General features: G+C 40.7%; 1 protein-coding gene across 1 annotated transcript in view; it reads right to left on the bottom strand.

Moving 5' to 3' along the window:
* Positions 1-17,712, bottom strand: part of b4galt1l (DP-Gal:betaGlcNAc beta 1,4- galactosyltransferase, polypeptide 1, like) — a 36,810-nt gene that overhangs the window by 6,553 nt on the left and 12,545 nt on the right. The window contains exons 3-4 of the mRNA XM_040120197.1: positions 9,169-9,356; positions 5,139-5,261 (exon numbers count right to left, since the gene is read on the bottom strand). Coding sequence (XP_039976131.1) covers positions 5,139-5,261; positions 9,169-9,356 — 311 coding nt within the window. The remainder of the gene's footprint in view (positions 1-5,138; positions 5,262-9,168; positions 9,357-17,712) is intronic.

The raw sequence follows: 17,712 nt of genomic DNA, 5'->3' as shown, positions 1-17,712 counted from the left end.
TCCACAGGGTTCCACAGGGTTCTGTGCTGGGACCGATACCTTTCACCCTACATATGTTGCCTTTTTTTTCATTTTCAGTTTCTATTGCTACGCAGATGACACACAGCTGTATTTATCTATGAGCCCAAATGAAACCAATCCGGTAGTCAAACTTCAGGCTCGTCTTAAAGACAAAGGCCTGGATGGCATTACCTTGGCCTCCAGTTCTAGTCTAAGGAACCCGGTCACTTTTGACCAGGACATGTCCTTTGTCTCGCACAGAAAACAAGTCTCTAGGACAGCCTTCTTCCACCTGCGCCATATTGTGAAAATTAGAAACACCCTGTTTCAAAAGGATCCTGAAAAACTAGTCCATGCTGTTGTTCCCTCTAGACTGAATTACTGTTATTCTTTATTATCGGGATGTCCCAATTACTCTGTGAAAAGCCTCCAGTTGATTCAAAACGCTGCAGGGCTTTTTTTCACTCCAAAAGCAGAGCTGAAACATGTAGTCGATTAATAAACGGGTCAATCCACACAAAAAATAAAAAAATCAAATTGCTGCTAATTATATCTTTTTTTCCACTGACTTGTTGCAGCTTCTCTAACATGAAATATCAGCTGGTTTTCTTTGTCTTCCATGATAGAAATCAATCAATCAGTCAATCAAACACCCAATCAGTGTCAGAGTCAGTGAGGAGTGGAGCTTGACAATGTCTCTGCTCTCTGTTGTAAAAACCCAAACAGTTTCCAGCTGAGTGAATTAAATATGAACTGCACGTGTTTTGTGTGAAAAAGGTAAATGTGGTTTCCTCTTATTGCTGCTGAGAGCCTCTTAATGACCAACATCATCTTTATTTCTAGAGTATTTCTCTAGTTCTGCTTTTTTCCCCGAACCAGAGTTAATCTCTAACAGAAATTAAAAGGCAGTTCCTCTATTTTCACCACCAGACAGAAAGAAGAAAGAAACAGTGACAGGAACAGTCTGAATTTAAAGACAAACTGGGTTAAAGTGGGAGAGAAGCTCAAACACAGTTTAACTTATGACAAAGATAAAGACACAACATGAATGTGCGAGTAAGAGATAAACAGCCCGAGGGATAAGACTCAGCAGAAACGTGACAAACTCTCTAATGTGTTGATGTGTCTGAAGGGTTAGGGTTGGGAGTCACATGATCATCATATGACAGGTGGGACCAACAGATTCTGGATTTTAACTGTGTTTTTGCAGATTTCCCTCAGTCATCATCTCTCTTTAGCCCTCGTACAAGCCTCCTAAGACTTTTAAAATCTCTGATCTGTTTCACTTCTCACACTACAAGACATTTTCTGTCCCAGACAGTCATAGTGAGGTGATGATGCACAAACTGCACAGCTGAGCTCAGACCAGGTTTACTGATTACAACATTATTCCACTGTGTTACACACTGAGTGTTTAATTTCGTTCTTGACATTGGAATCAACACTTGTCAACTTAGGCGATTGTTGTGGGGCTTTCAACCATATCACATTGTGCTGTTTTGTCAACTGGGTTGGGGGTTAATGATTATTTTCATTATATATTAATCTACCTTTTTTTTTTTTTATTTGTTTTATAAATTGTCAGTAAACAGCTAAAACAATGGCCATCAAAGGTTTCCAGAGAAAAGTGTAACGTCCTAAAACGGATGTACCAGACATATTTATCAGAATCAGCGTTTCAGCCTGATCCCGAGTCAGTGTGGAATGAAAACTCCCTCATCCTGCTTTATCAGGGGCTGATATGGTTTCTCAGCTTGCATCAGTCTGTCCTCAACCAAGGTCATCTCATTCGTCACAGAAAACCCTGAACATGGTAGGACAGTTTATCTGCAGATACTGTGTGCTCGCTGTCCATCCTGTAGCTGAGCTGTGTGCTTTGGGCGGTACTGAAACATGTTGGATATTTTACTTTTTTATTTTCTTCTGTATAAAAATGGATCGGGACGGCTGCAGCCACAGGGGGGACATATCTGTATGTGGACTGTTTTGAGCGAACGAGCTGTGTTTGGAGCGAATGACCTTATAAAGAAATCTAAACAGGTCATCTTTAAGTCACTTTTCAAGCAAAGTTGCACAAAATTCCTCGGTTACAGCTTCTCACTCCGGAGGCTTTGCTGATTTTCAAATAACAAAAGACAAGACATCTGAAAACGTCACATTCAGATTAAAAATATTACTAAAATTATAATTATGAGAAATTGTGAGAAAAGGAATCAATTAAATTGGGGAAAGAATCAATACATTAATCGATGACAGCCTTATTTGGGGTCCAGAGTCGAAAAACAGTAAACAGTGTCTTGGCCACACACATCAGTACTGTTTAAAGCTCCAACAACACTACATGTCCTAAACTCTGTCAGAAGAGTCTGTCTGTCCTCACAGTAACATCACAGCCGACTAATAACAAACCAGACGAAGACAATTAACTGGTCTGAAAATATTCAGGAGAGAAAGAATCAGTCAGACCGACCTGTAGAGAGCAGCTTTTTGACCTTTGACTGACACCTTGCAGTCTCCACTGAGGGCCCGCAGCCCATTGGTGAGCAGCAGGCAGCTCATCAATAATTCAGACTGTAAACAATACCTGAGATAACCTGTGGACTGATCAGCTGACAGATCCAGATGAATCTATTTCAAGCACAAACAGTATGGTGAAAGTGTGAGGTGTGTTTGTTCTGTGAGAGTGAATCATAGCTGACCTCATTGTTGTGAATCATTGTTGACCTCCAGCTGCCATCAGACAGCTGGAGGTCAACAATATGCCAACAACATAAACACACTGATAGACGGAAAGAGAACGCAGAAACAAACACTCCTCCTCTCTGCTCTGCATGTTCCTGTTGTTTGTCTTTGTGTGTCCTCTGTTTCTTATAATAATAATCATTCCTCATGCTTCCAGCATCAAAGTGGTTCTGACAGCAGTGGTCACTAGGCTGATTTCCTGTTGTTTGTAGGGCTTTTTTTAACGGTAAGAGCTGCAATGTCAGTCATATATCCTACATAATCTGTCTTAACAAGAGGCAGGAGTTGAAACTTTCAGGGTTTCAGCTGGTTCACCAAGTTAAATTTCAGACTTTTTAAAGTGGCTACATGGACAATTTTCAGGTAAATAAATGTCTATTAAGCCTCTATCTGTCGCCGAATGAGGTAACGCAGCGGTGACTGAGCCTATCGCCCACTGATGAAAGTACTGCAGTATTTATATATCTGCAGTTTTATGAACTGACTGTCTGTGGAGACATTCACAGAAAAAATGCCGTATTAGGTTACTGCTAACGTAGACCGAACATTTTCTACTGCTGCAGCTTCACGTTAAAGGCATTTAACTGGAGAGACACCGGTTGACTTTTATTATGAAGTACTCACAGGAAATGCAATGTGTTTTTTCTACATATCAAGACAATGGTCATTCTGGTCACTTTCTAAACAGAGGATCAGTTTGAAATGTTGCAGGAAGTAATGGAAGAAGAAGCAGCAGCCAGAGTGAGCTATTAGCTGACGACCTGCGGGTGACTGGCTGCAAACCTTCACCTTCTCAGCCAGGTAACCCGCTCCTGTCACTGTGTCCTGCTGTTCACAGCCTCACGGAATTAAGGAAAAAGGGCCAATTATTGCGTAACAGCTTTATTAAAACCACAGAAGTTTGTCTTGGTCTCCCCAGGATTCTGGGACCTGTAGTATTAAACCATATTTGCTGTTACCACCTGAAACTACAGGTGACACCTGTTGTTTCTGGTGGTAACAGCAATGTCTCAAAGGTCTCAGCCCTGAAATCTTCCAGAGTGCCACTTAAAGACCTTTAAGAATTAAATTGACTACCCGTTTCACCATCATACCATCCAGAGTATGAAACCAGTAGGAGGGATATGGCTATATCTATAACCCGTTTTTCAGTACTCCTGCAGCACAACCCACCGTCACAACAATCCTACTTTTAGCTTATAAGTGTGTAATGTCTGCTGACAGCCCGAACTCAGATACAGAAACATTTCATGACTACCGTTACTGCCTACAACAGCCAAGATGAAATATTTTACATTTATTACTTTCTAAGGTCTTTTGTTTTTGTGGAAACTAAATTCAGTGCTTTATAAGACTTTAAGACATGTAGACACCCTGAGTTTCGACCAATGACTGTTGATTTCAGCAGCTTTCATGACAACTGCTGCTGGGAACCGTCCTCAGCTGTAGTTAATTAACATTAATTCTGAGTTTGTTTGCTTAAATTACTGAGATCTTCATGTTTGACAGGGTATATTCAGTTTAGGACTGAATCCTAAATAAATCAAATAAAGTTTTTTTCTGGTTCTAATCTGTCATTATATTATTATTTTTTAATCATTAACTTAACCTTCAGCCAACATGGTTTCACATTTACACCTCAACAAGGCGACAGCAGCAAGCTTTTAAACAAACACAAAACACCGACATGTCATACTTCACATATTGGCAGCTGTATTTACTTTATGTGCCACATAAAGTGAATAAAAATTGACTCACTCCGCTTAAATATATTTGTTGAGCTCTTAACATGTGGGATAACGAGTGATAAGCCAGAGAGGAGCATCTCCTGCTGGGGTTTGAACTAACGTTATCGAGTCTGGCTGCCAGTGCTGCAGTTTGGGACCTGTGTGTGTCTGTGGACTCAGTGGGACGGTACCGTCACCTTTTCACATGGTGCAAAAGGATTGTTGTGTTTCCCGTCTTCATCGGCTCAGGTCAGCTGAATATTTTACAACAGATATTGCGCTGGTGTTTATCCAGCTGTTGAAATCTGAACCACTTCAAATCAGATGTTGTGTGACCTCTCTTCACCACAGTTTCCACAACTCTCCTCACAGTTGCTCATTTGTTAGTTTCCAGCAGTGTGCTTTTCCCCTTCTTTTAGTCCTTCACGTTTCAGCTATATAACCCTACTGCCGCCGCCTGTTGGAGGGACTGTACCAAATGCAGGACAGATGCATAGGTAGAGTCTAATCTGGACAGGAGGCTCTGGATATTAAGGTGGATCAAACTATGTTTCAAATTAAGACTGACAGAAGAGATGAGGGAAGGAAACTGAGCTGCTGGTGTATTACGTGTATTAATTTGTACTAAGTTAGTAGATGTCAGATGAAGTGTCAGAGTGAGGTTTATACCTGTTGTAGATGTCGTCATCCTCTCCTCCCCAGCCCCAGTAGTTGTTGGGGAAGCCGTTGATCTTCAGATATTGTTCTTTACTCAACGAGGAAACTCCCCCAAAATACTGGTTATAAGGTAGCCTACAGGACATAGACACACGGAGGACAGGGGGACACAATATCAAACTTTTTACTACAACACAAAAACTAAATGTACAATATAACACAATAGTAAAACCTGAGTGTTTGAAACATGTTTATTACCCTGACAGATCTACATCAACTCGTCATGAACCCTCCTGCTGCAGGATAATGTTTTTATATAAACACACTGATCTGATCCTCAGTGTGAGTGGACATCTTTCACATCCGACAGTCATGGAGAGTGTAAAGCCAGCAGCATCTCTCTGAGGTTCCTTTTAAAGGCAGCTAAAACTGTCAGACGATAAAATTTGGGATCAAAATGTGGTTTTTGATCTTCAGTCATGGTGAATTTCATGTAATAACTGATCAGAGGATGGTGTCAGAACACAACAAAGTCACAAAAATAATTTAAATGTAATGGCAAATGCTTTAATGTTAAGAGAAATCATTGAGGTCACGTTCTACTCATGTGGAAGAAGTCTTCAAAGACGACACCTTTCATATCCCCTCATAATACAGCTCTTGTTCTCGTTTTAATAGAGGTGTACATGTTACATATTGTTCGTTTAATCTGTGCAAAAACCAAAGTGTGAAAACGTTGTACTGGCACAACATGTCATTGTGTGTGTGTCTCCGTCACCGGCAGCTTTTGGGGACAAAATTCAGACTACAGACCAGTTAACTGGGGATGGCTTGTCCAATGGGGAAAAAGGCTGATTTTTGGGTCAGTGGTTATGGTTGGGTTTGGTAAGGCTCCAGGAAATTAAAGCAAAATCTATGGAATGTCCCCAAAAGGGACCACGGTCAACGTGTGTGTGTGTGTGTGTGTGTGTGTGTGTGTGTGTGTGTGTGTGTGTGTGTGTGTGTGTGTGTGTGTGTGCGTGCGTATGCATGTGAACAGGAAACAGGAAGCGAGGAGTCAGGCAGATGGCGATGTTTCATCAGAGCAGAGCTTTTCCTCTGTGGCGTCTCTGTCAGCACTATCTAAACACAAACATACGTTGTCCCCTCATGACAGGAAGTGAAATCGAAACCCCAGTGGACCAACCCAAAACTGACATGTCATCATCACCAGAACAAGTGGACTAACAACCACCCATCTAGCTGCAAACGCCTCTTCCACGCTGAGACATTTAATGACACATGTACTTGTACACTGACTCACCTGTACCTGACCTGCACAGTTAAATTATTTAACCTTTGTGGTTTCCGTTTATCTCCTCTGTATACATTGAGTCTGTGAGACATCCTGTGAAGTGAGTGAAAAACCACTGCTGAGCTCAATGTGGATCATCCCTGACCTTAAAGGAAGACGTCTGCGCTGACCACAGGTCAGTTTAAACTCTCCTCCTTCATTCATCGGGACTAAACAACAGTGTAAGAAAATATCTGCTTCTGTGATAAAAGTCAAAACTTAAGAGGCTGTGGACATTTAAAACAGAAGCAAAACTACGACTCCCAGGGTGCATTTCACTGACAACAGCCAATCACAGAGCGGGTGGCAATTTAAGAGTAAACTGTTGAGAAAACTGATTTTATAATCTTTGGCTGAAACCAGTTCACTGTTAAATTCTGGGTCAACTGTGGGTGAATTCAGTAACCATGGTGACGCGTTTTGTTCTCAACATCCCTCCCCTCCTGCCTCCCTTTCCAAGCGTGTCAGAGAACCCACGGTGGCCTTCAGGTAACAAGAACATGAAAGGCTCTCTCTAGAGCCAGCGTTTGGTTTGTCCGTTCTGGACAAAGCTGTTACATGTTTTTCCGTTTCTGTTGTCAGACGACGGAACAGGTATGAAAAAGTGACTTAAACGTGGCCCATTGAGACGACATGTTAACCAGCTGTCACTTCCCAGACGTTTCCAAGCTGCTGCTGCTAAAATCCCGGTTTTATAACCATGACGTCGTCTGACAGAGTCACCAGACACACAAGTTAAAGACGACGGCTGTGCTGTGATTTCAGCTACATTTACCTGTAAAATGATCGGCCAGAGAGAAAGTTAAAAGTTGCCGTGTGGTCAATTGAACGATGCATAGAGAGGCGTGTCTGTGGAGGGAAAGCCGAACCTCGCAATCATGGGGCAACACTGGCGACTCTCCTCTACAGAAAGTATCTAAGGTTTGTCCAGAAAGTCGCTAGATTTTTCTCTGGGTGCTTTAGTGAAGAAAAGTCATTCGAGGGTCTGAAAAGTCAGTGAATCTAGCGACAAAGGTACTAAATTGGCAAGACTGCCGGTAAACGCCCCCTGATGACGTAATAGAGACTGTGTGAATTCTTTTTACAGAGCAACAGCCAATGGGAAAACTCCAACACTCGGCAAATGGTGTAACTATATCAGTCAGTCAGTCACTGACATTCGTGTTTCAAGGGCTGGTCTCGTCTTTCGTGGTCCAGCCAAACATAATTATGAATATTATATTCCATTCCATAATTTTGACCTCTGCTTTTTAACATGAGCCTTTGTGGTGCTGGACTCTGTTGGCCAGATGTGGACTGGCCACTGTTATAGATCCTTGTATGCTTCAACTCTTTCTAATATTTATATTTTCAGATCATTTTTATGTGTTTCAATGAATTTCTCTCAAATTCCCCTTTGAGGGATGATTAAAGTATTTTGAACTGAACAGAAGTGAATATTCCTGTAAAGTCAGGAGAGTCAGGAAACAGTCTCTCACCTTCAGTTTGTATAAGATGCAGCTGTTAAACTTTTAAATTAATCAGAGATCACTTCAGTCTTGCTCTGGCCTTTCTACGTTTATGCTGACGTTCAGAATTTACAATTTTCACACCATGATAACAACTTAATCATTGGTATTTGGCTGCATTTATATATGTAGTCTGGTTCAGTCTGAGGGGTCAGTAGCTGATTTGTGGCAGGTCAGATACAGTATGTTGGTCAGCTGCTGTTAAAGTCTTACTTTAGTAAAACGTGTTTAAGTATTACTATGCTTCTGGTATATTATTATTACTGCTCCATTATTGTGCACGTTGCATTTTTACTGTGGTAGTCGTTTCAGGTGAAGCTAATTTTAACTTCTTTATATATTGTTGTGTGACTTCATCTACAGAGCTTAAAAAAAAATAGTTTATTTATCTTGAGAAGTCACAGAAGTTTTGCTTTTTTAGGGTGTCCAGACTTTTGTACATACCACAGTTGCTATTTATTATTTTCTTTTTTTTGGATTTGATAAAATAAAACCCAGCTTGCTGCAGGGTTGGATTTACTTCTTCTACCTTCCAAAATTAACTAAATATGGAATTTGCCTACACTTTTACATTTAACTGTAAATTAGTTCATTAAGTTTAGAATCAGAGCCGCTCTCACCGCTGTTGCTGGAGAGCAGTTTGACTAGACTAGTTATCCAATTGACTCCATTAACATTTTTGGACTCAGTGTAAACCTGCAGTAGTTGGCTCTGTTAGACTGGATTCCACAGCCTGTTAGTCTGCACATCAGTTTTTCTTTGTACATACGGGTTTTCCAGTTTGGACTGTGTGCAGGTGTGAGGAGCTCCTGTCCATCTGTTTTACCTCAGAAAGTGTGCAGTCAGGAAATTCCACAGCAGAAATGTATACTTACTCAGATTCAAGGGTCTGGTATAAAGGAACCTTAATTATCAGTGGACCAATCAAACAGGGATTTGGGTCTTTAATTAACACCCGAGGAGGGAGGGGACACTATACAGGTGTACTCTGAACAGAGGTGAAATCACTAAATGATATTTGCAGTGTTGAAAATAACCCTAAACCATAATTATTACACAAAGCTAATATGGGATTTTTTGCATTTTTATTTTTTAATTTATCATCAATTACTATCTTTTCTTTGTGCAGTTGCTGTTTATATATTGTTAGAAGTATATTCATCATTAATAAACCCCAATAAACAAGCAGGGGTTGTCTCACCTGAAGCCGAACTTGTCCATGGACACAGACAGGTGTCGAGGCTGACTGAAACACTTGTAGGTGTTGCGGTCATCCATGGGGATCAGGTCCACATCACTGAAGACAAAGCACTCGTAGTCGTACTCTTTCAGAGCTTCCACGTAGCCCACGTTCAGCAGCTTGGCCCGGTTAAAGACCTCATCTCCTTCCTGATCCAAGAAAAGTTAAAAACAGATCTGAGTTCAATATAAATACAATTAAACAACAAAAAACTCTCCTCTGTCCTGATTATAATCAACGCTTATATCTCACTGCAAAGGAACCGATCTCACCTCGGAAGAACATTGAAACTGTTCTGTTGTATTTACAGAATCCCTTTTCCCTGATTAAAAACTCACAACAGATTTCATGTTGTTGAGTTTTTAGGGCTGCATGGCAAGAATACATGTTCCTATTTTGTGGCCGTCCAGAGGAATAATCTTCCTTCAGACTAACTCTGATCACATGAGAGAAAAAGAAGGTTTGTCAGTCATGTGTAGCCCTGACTTATATCATGCAGAGAGCTGGAACATGTCCGCTGTGTCACTCTGCTGGTAGTTGGTTTTGTCTCAAATGGTTCCATGTTGTATTGAGTTGTTTGTTGCACATTGGAATCAGTTTATGTTACATACAACAAATCTTGTGTTCATACTCAAACCAACAGTGTCAGTCCGTCTCTCAACACCTTCCCTCCTCTGTCTGTGCCTTTCAGCTCAGAGCCCATTTGTTCCCACTGAAGACATAAGTTTTTAAAAACACCTCGCAAATATATAGTTTCATCTTTAAAAAGGCTCAGTTATTTTCCTAAAACAGCTGCTCACTGTAGTTTTTAAATCAAAAATACAGGAGGAAAGATATACAGCTTTCGTTGGGGACTATTTTCAGCAGCGGATTAATCCACATTTGGTGCAGTAGTGAGTATTTGTAGCAGCAGGACTGTGTCGGTGTGTGTGTGTGTGTGTGTGTGTGTGTGTGTGACTGAGTCAAGATAAACCACAGTGCATGTGTTCGTGGTGACGAAGCAACATGTCACCCAGAGCAACAGTGTGACTCACTAATGTGGTTTAATAGTTTCTGGAAACAATTGAGCTTTATGACTCAGAGGAACCAGATACATCACAGGACTTGTTAACAAGAGACAGTCGGCGTTGGTTTGAGTCTGAACATGGGATTTGTTGATGATAATAAAAGTTTAAGAATATCTCCAGGCCTATAGAGGAGGTCCAGGAGGAGGTTCAGTTTACAGGATCTCAGGACTAAACTCAGGTTGATAAGAATTTAATGAGAACCTTAATGTTTGTAACGGATCAGAGCGATGAGCTCTGTAGTCAGGGGTCAACAGGAAGTGACTTTTAGTTATCTTATTTAGGAGAGTTCAGACCAAAGTCCCTGATTTACCTCTCTAGAGTCCTTTAAGGACCATCAGTGTGTTTGAATATAACACAGGATCTTCCTGCCTCGACTGAACTGACTGTTACACACTGAATGGGTTTACCAGTTTTTCCCCAGCTGTCAGACTGGTTTTAGCAGTCCAGACATGATAAGGTTTCACACGGCAATTATCAGCTGGTATGAGTCCTGAGGTTTCTTCCTTCACTGTTAAAGGGAGTTTTGCAGTTTTGGGGAGTTTTTCCTTCATCTGAATCAAGGCTCTAAGGCCAGAGGGTTTGAAGTCCCCTGGTAATTTATGATTTCGGGCTGTATAAACTGATCTGACTCGACTATTGATGCTCAGTGGATTTATAAACTCATTTGTGAAATGTGACATCAGATCCAGGTGTTTGCTGCAGCAGAAAACATTTCAGTTTCTAAAACACCACCATAGCATGTGTAGTCATTTCCCTATTTGTAAATGTAAATGAAAACAATAATAGAAAATTGGAAAATACAAGTGAATTAATTTTCTGCCACAGATAAAAACCTGCCATTTCCTGTCATTTATCATTTCTAAATTTTTCATTTTATAGTCCAAAAGTCCAATGGTAGGAAACCACGGGAACACAATACTTTATCTGTGATAAAATATTCTAATCTCGGGGTTACTAGCTTTTTCCAGAGCTTTCCATTGTCCAAATTCTTTTGTCAATTTTACATTGATCTGATGACAGAAAAACACAATTGAGGAAAACTGAAATCAATTGTTTTTTCTTCAAAATAGAAAAAAATAAAATATTTTATCTGTAATTGTCTGTGTGAGTTTAATATTCACACTGCAGAGGTGAAACAGACTGTGCCTCATACTACACCTGTGGGTGTTTCACTGTCACTCATAAATTAGACACCATAACACCAAAACATTTTGGATTCTACACCAGAGAGGATAAAGGCTAAGAACACCTAATCACACCAGGGAAATTAATATCTTCGTGAAATACTTGGCTCTACAGTCTTGGTTTTCTCTGTACTGTTCTATTTACTTCCCCTGACCTTTTGTTCACCATTAATTTTTCCAGCCAAGAAACTGAGATAGTTTCCTGCATTTTAGCAGGAAACTATCTGGCCCTCCGTACAGTAAAAGCTCAGCTGTATCACAACGGTTTGTTTATTGGTCAACGACAAGTTAACATTAAAAAAATCTCACGGATTTACGAATTGCGTGAATTACAGTGGAATGAATCTTACAGTACTGTTACCTTGACAACAAACCTGAAGTCACAAGTTTAGATTGTCACTCAGGTGAACAGAATAACGTTAATCCCAAAAAATTGACTGTACGAATAATTAACTGACTGAAGTGGACAGTGGATTTCCTTTTAGGTTAGTGTATAGAGAGCCCTGGAACGCCCCCCCCCAGAGGAAAAGAAACTGGTTTTTCAATCTGATCTGCACGTCTTTGTCTCATGTTGACAGAACAACTTCACCCGAGTCTCTCCTTTCACTGCTCACATTCATACACAACCTGATCGGGTGTAAACTGTCACTGCATTAATAAAAACACTTCGTGTTTTCAGGCCTGAGTCTCTGGGGAACAACTGAGAATAACTACTCATCAGGTTTCTGTGACCTGTTGCTAGGCAACCAACACCTGCTATGAGCTCTCGGGTGTGGAGTGTTGTTTGCCACCTGTAGGGCTAACAGAGCGGCCGCCGCAGCATGTTTCACCGTGAACTCAAACATGCAGCTGTTTAATATAAAGACATGCGAGCGCGTTGTTTTCTCTGCGTTTCCTCACGTTCTCCTGCTGTGGGCTCTGGATTCAATCGCTGTAGATACAACAATCGTCAGAGCGGCAGTAGAACTGCGGACACCAAGGACCAGATGTTCACACCTCCTGCCACAGACCTCACCAGCACACACGTTTTTCTGGATGATGTTGGAGTTATTGATAAAAGCTTCTGTCACATTATAAACAACTTAACGTCACAGTATTGATGCCAAGTAAACATAGTGAAGTTATGGAAAATATGTTGAGAAGTTGTATGGTTCATGTTTTTGGTTAATCTCACAATTTAAATCATTGATTTGGATATAACCAGAGATATTTCAGTGAAAGCTCCACACATATAACACGTACAGCTAAACCTCTAAACCTACGACAAATGTACAGGTAAATAACCTCATCACAACCACCCCTCAGCTCAGTCTGATAATGTAAAGCGAACGATGTTGTACTTTCGGGCTCTTAGTGTATTTGGTGAGTGTGAATGACTTTTTACAGTTTACCTGCAGAATATTCAATCCCGACAGTTATTACTATAATGTCTAAGATGTGTCTAAGAGTTTTGTGCTCAGTCTGAATATCTCAGCATCTGTCTGGCAGCAGGTTTTCACTTCGCCTTCTAGTGCGAATATTCAGCACAGAGAGAAACACTTGGATCCGACATAGCACTGTTCAAACATCCCCCCTCCTTAAAAACAACTAGGGGACCACCTCACTGCATTTGAGTGAATTTCTGTTCTTCTTTGGTGCTGTTTTCATTGAAAACAGACAGAGGTGTTTGGAAATCAAAGAGAGCCATAAACACATGTCTGTCTCTGTCCCGTTTTGAAGAGGTGAGTCTTCAGAGTTTTATTTATCTGACTGGTGTTTCAGAGGCTGTAGCTTCTACAGCTGAGGAGGGAAATAAAACACTAATCCATTTCTTGCTTGTAGTGTGAAAAATGCACAAAGAGGTTAGTAAAGTTTGACATAAAAATATTCACCCACTGTGATGAGATCACACTGAAACATGATAAAATTCTGTCTGAAGATTTTTACAGTTTAGCTGACCAATATGCTTTTTTTTATAAACTATTGTGCATGTCACAAATGCATCTGAAATATAAAATCTGACAGCAGTTTAGGTCTGTTTTGTTTCCTGTAGGTAGAAACAAAGAGAAAACAGTAGAGGCAGATAGAAAAAAAAGAGTAGAAAGAAGCCCATTTACCAGTGCGACCCTCTCAGCCAACACCAGCTGCTATTGGCTGAGACCAAGCAGGGGGCGGGTCTCAGCGTCTCCAGCGACCACAGCCATTGGTCAGAAATGCCTGACATGCAAGGGGGAGGGGGGGGGCAGTGTGAGAAGCAGGGTAAGGAAGAGGAAAATATAACAAAATAAGAAGAGGAAGAGGAGGAGGAAGGACATGGACAGGAGAGAGAAGAACAACTGTCAGTCAGAGTCAAACAATCAAATGCACGCATACACACACAAACACACACCCCACACAGTGCTGTGAGAAGAAGAAGAAAACTTTAATAGAAGAAGAGTTAAAGAGTCAGAGCAGAGTCTGCCCCTGGAGCTTTTTCCCTGAAGAGTCAGAGGACTCAGACCTGAACGATATATAAACCACGACCCTGTTCTTCAAACGTGGTTTATCTAAACCGACTAACGTGCTGATATCAGGCTAAAGTAATCCTGATAATTGTCATCCAGATCATTTGATTCATTAACCACAGATTGAAGCCTGCTTTGATAATTCAAGATGAAGTAATATTGAATAACAATGCACTCTTATTTTGAAATTAATGTTAAAAGGGCGGTTAGGATCCATGGAGCTGAAGAATGTGAAGCTGTCATGTTAAGTGAAACCAGATGTTCTGCGTTATCTCAAAGCAGAGGCCCGTGGTAATATATTTTTTCGTGTGCCCAGCTCATGCTAGTGCGTGAACACCTGTCTGGTTAATTGGTTAATACCTGGTTGTTTTGGGCAAATGGCCAATCACGTTCTAGGGCTTTGTCTTCAGGAAAGTTATTTAAGGGCAATTTTATTTTCCCACGCTTAGACTCTTGTCTCTGTGTTTATGTGTTCACAGTGTTTATATGATTCTCTCTGATGGACGTACAGAGACTTTTAACTGATAGTCAGAAACCTGCCATGAAGATGAAACCTCACCAAATCTCTTAAAAAGCAGCTTTAACTGCAGAAACTATTTTCAGCAAAGTGAGTTCTGCTGGTGATTATTCCTATTATTCATGTTCAAATGACAAATTCCCATTTTAATGTCAAATTAAATGTCACATGTCCTGGCTCATTAGGTCTTTTTGCTCACAGTATCTCAAATTAAATTTGGTTTAATTAATTTTTATTTAAAAACTTTTATATTTGACCATGTATCAGTACAGATAACTCTTCATTATAAAACTAAGTTGTGGAAATAACACACTGACACACTAATTTTTCATTTTTTAAATTTGTTCTAAAAACCAGTTCCATTTTGGACCTGGTTCCAAGTTGGTAAAATACCCAGATTCATTAAGCCCTGCATCCAGCAAATCTCATATCCAATCTTTCATTAACGATCTCTCTTCGATTTTCTCGAGCCTCCTTCTGAAACGACAGGAAACTGCAACGAAAATAAACTGCCGACATGAACAGACACAACACAGCTGAACATGACCGACCGCCTTCACCGACCCGCTGATCCACGTCCCCGAAGTCAGCTGCCAAATGTAATCTCTGCAGGAGGGTGCTGGGGACAAACAGACCAAAGAGTGAAGATGACAGTCCGCTGCCTCACTGCACACCATCGGTTAGTGACAAAATCAGAGAACATACCAACCCATCGTACACAAAACGTCAGACATCTGTAACGCTACAACAATATGCGGACGATAAAAAGGAGTGCACCTCCGTCAATCAACTTATAAACATTTTCCAATAATTAATCCAGTCAGATGCTTTGGAGGCGTCTAAAAGTAAATACAGCAGAACCTCGTCTTCTGTCATGTAAACCAGAAACCTGATTTCCCCAGGTATAGTCCTCCTGGAGGACGCTGCCTTGTCTGCCACCTATACAAGTGACCGTGTTTCTAATCAGCTTTTTACACGTGAGCAGGGTACGTAACCGCTGAGTGAAGGATGAAAGAAGAGGTCGTTACACATATACTGTTAAAACAACAAAACAGTGCTTCCAGAGTCAGTTGGCTGACTGACTGAGTGTGTGACTGACTGATATAGTTACACCATTTGCCGAGTGTTGGAGTTTTCCCATTGGCTGTTGCTCTGTAAAAAGAATTCACACAGTCTCTATTACGTCATCAGGGGGCGTTTACCGGCAGTCTTGCCAATTTAGTACCTTTGTCGCTAGATTCACTGACTTTTCAGACCCTCGAATGACTTTTCTTCACTAAAGCACCCAGAGAAAAATCTAGCGACTTTCTGGACAAACCTTAGATACTTTCCGTAGAGGAGAGTCGCCAGTGTTGCCCCATGATTGCGAGGTTGGGCTTTCCCTCCACAGACACGCCTCTCTATGCATCGTTCAATTGACCACACGGCAACTTCTAACTTTCTCTCTGGCCGATCATTTTACAGGTAAATGTAGCTGAAATCACAGCACAGCCGTCGTCTTTAACTTGTGTGTCTGGTGACTCTGTCAGACGACGTCGTGGTTATAAAACCAGGATTTTAGCAGCAGCAGCTCGGAAACGTCTGGGAAGTGACAGCTGGTTAACATGTCGTCTCAATGGGCCACGTTTAAGTCACTTTTTCATACCTGTTCCGTCGTCTGACAACAGAAACGGTAAAACATGTAGATGAGAGCAGCTTTATTGGGAATTATTCAGATGTATTAAATGACTGTATATGTGAACACAGAGCAGGAGAGAAGCAAAAAGGTAAAGGGCTGAAACCAGTTGACACCAGGCAGAAAGCAAATATGACAAAGGTCTCATGAATATTACGGCATCTAGTGACATTTAGCGACTTCTCCAGCAGTTTTCAGCTACTTTCCATTGAAAGGAGCTGTTTGCAGCGGCTCCACGACAGTTTTCAACTACGTCTTCAATTTCACACACTGACCATACACGGTCCAGCCGAATACTCAGTTTGACCTGGTCTTGTTTTCCAATCTTTACAGTTTCACCAAATTGAGCATGAAAGATTTATTGAAATTAAACCATTTGAGAAGATCAGTTCTCTTTAGTGGAACCAAATCACATCTGAAAAATGTGAAAAAGAGGCCACACTGCTTTGCTGTAAAGAGTCACAAAGACGTTGGGAACCACTGGTTCAATTTTTAATAATGCAATTTATAGGCTTGTCATATGTTTTGTTTGTAACACCTTAATCTGTAAAGTAAATAGTAACTACAGCTTTCAGATAAATGTAATGAAACAGAAGGACAATACTTCCCCTTTTTGAAATGGGGACGTATTTTAGGAGTATATAGGTGCACTAAATGAAGATACTTAAGTCAAGTATAAGTACCTCAAAATTATACTTAAGTATAGGACTAGAGATAATTAACTTATTTCTTCTCCCCCACTGTCTATAAGAAGTCTGAAATAACCACGGTACTCTACAGTAGGACTAACAACAGTAGTACTGTCAGTACTGAATGTGACAGTGGATCTTTTCCTGTCCATATCTTTTGTTTCATCAGACGATCCAAGTTAAACACGCTGTGAGGAAACTAAAACGCTTGAGCCCTTTCTGAAGATTACCGCCATCAGCAAAAGAGTCTAGGAAAGTGCACTTCCTCCTGGTTTCCAGTCTGACAATAAACCTCAAGCTAACGATAAGAGCAGTTATTCCTGTTGAAATGTGTGTTTTTTTTCCTGATAAGACGTGGACGTCAACAGCTCAGCATATTACAGCACACTCACACACATAGTGAACACTCCCTCTCTGAGTATGTTTAAACAGATATTCATCTTTCACTGCATTAAAGGACACAACTAAACTCTACATATTCAGGTTTCAAGACACTTTCCAGGATGTTTCCAGGACCTTTTTCAGTGACACACCCTGAGCCAATACTTTACGGTTACTTCATAAAGAAGTACGTCAGTGTGTCTCTTAGATGCCATCTCAATAGGCTGCTTAAGCAAGTTTTACCCTTAGTTAACACCTCTTTACTGGATATAATCAATCTGGCTATGTACCACAGTCCTTTAATACAGCTTTAATTAAACCTCTTCTTAAAAAGCCTACTCTTGATCCTGATGTTTAGTCAATTATAGAACCATATCTAACCTTCCCCTTCTCTGTAAGATCCTTGAGAAAGCTGTCGCCAACAAGTTGTGTGACTTTTTACATAATAATAGTTTATCTGAGGATTTTCAAAAGCTCCAGAAATAGACTGGGAGGCAGAGCCCTCAGTT

This window comes from Xiphias gladius, chromosome 23 (genome assembly GCF_016859285.1).
Source record: "Xiphias gladius isolate SHS-SW01 ecotype Sanya breed wild chromosome 23, ASM1685928v1, whole genome shotgun sequence".
NCBI classification, from domain to species: Eukaryota; Metazoa; Chordata; class Actinopteri; order Istiophoriformes; family Xiphiidae; genus Xiphias; species Xiphias gladius.
Note: the sequence above shows the minus strand (reverse complement) of the source record. Positions and strands in the feature narration are given on the sequence as shown.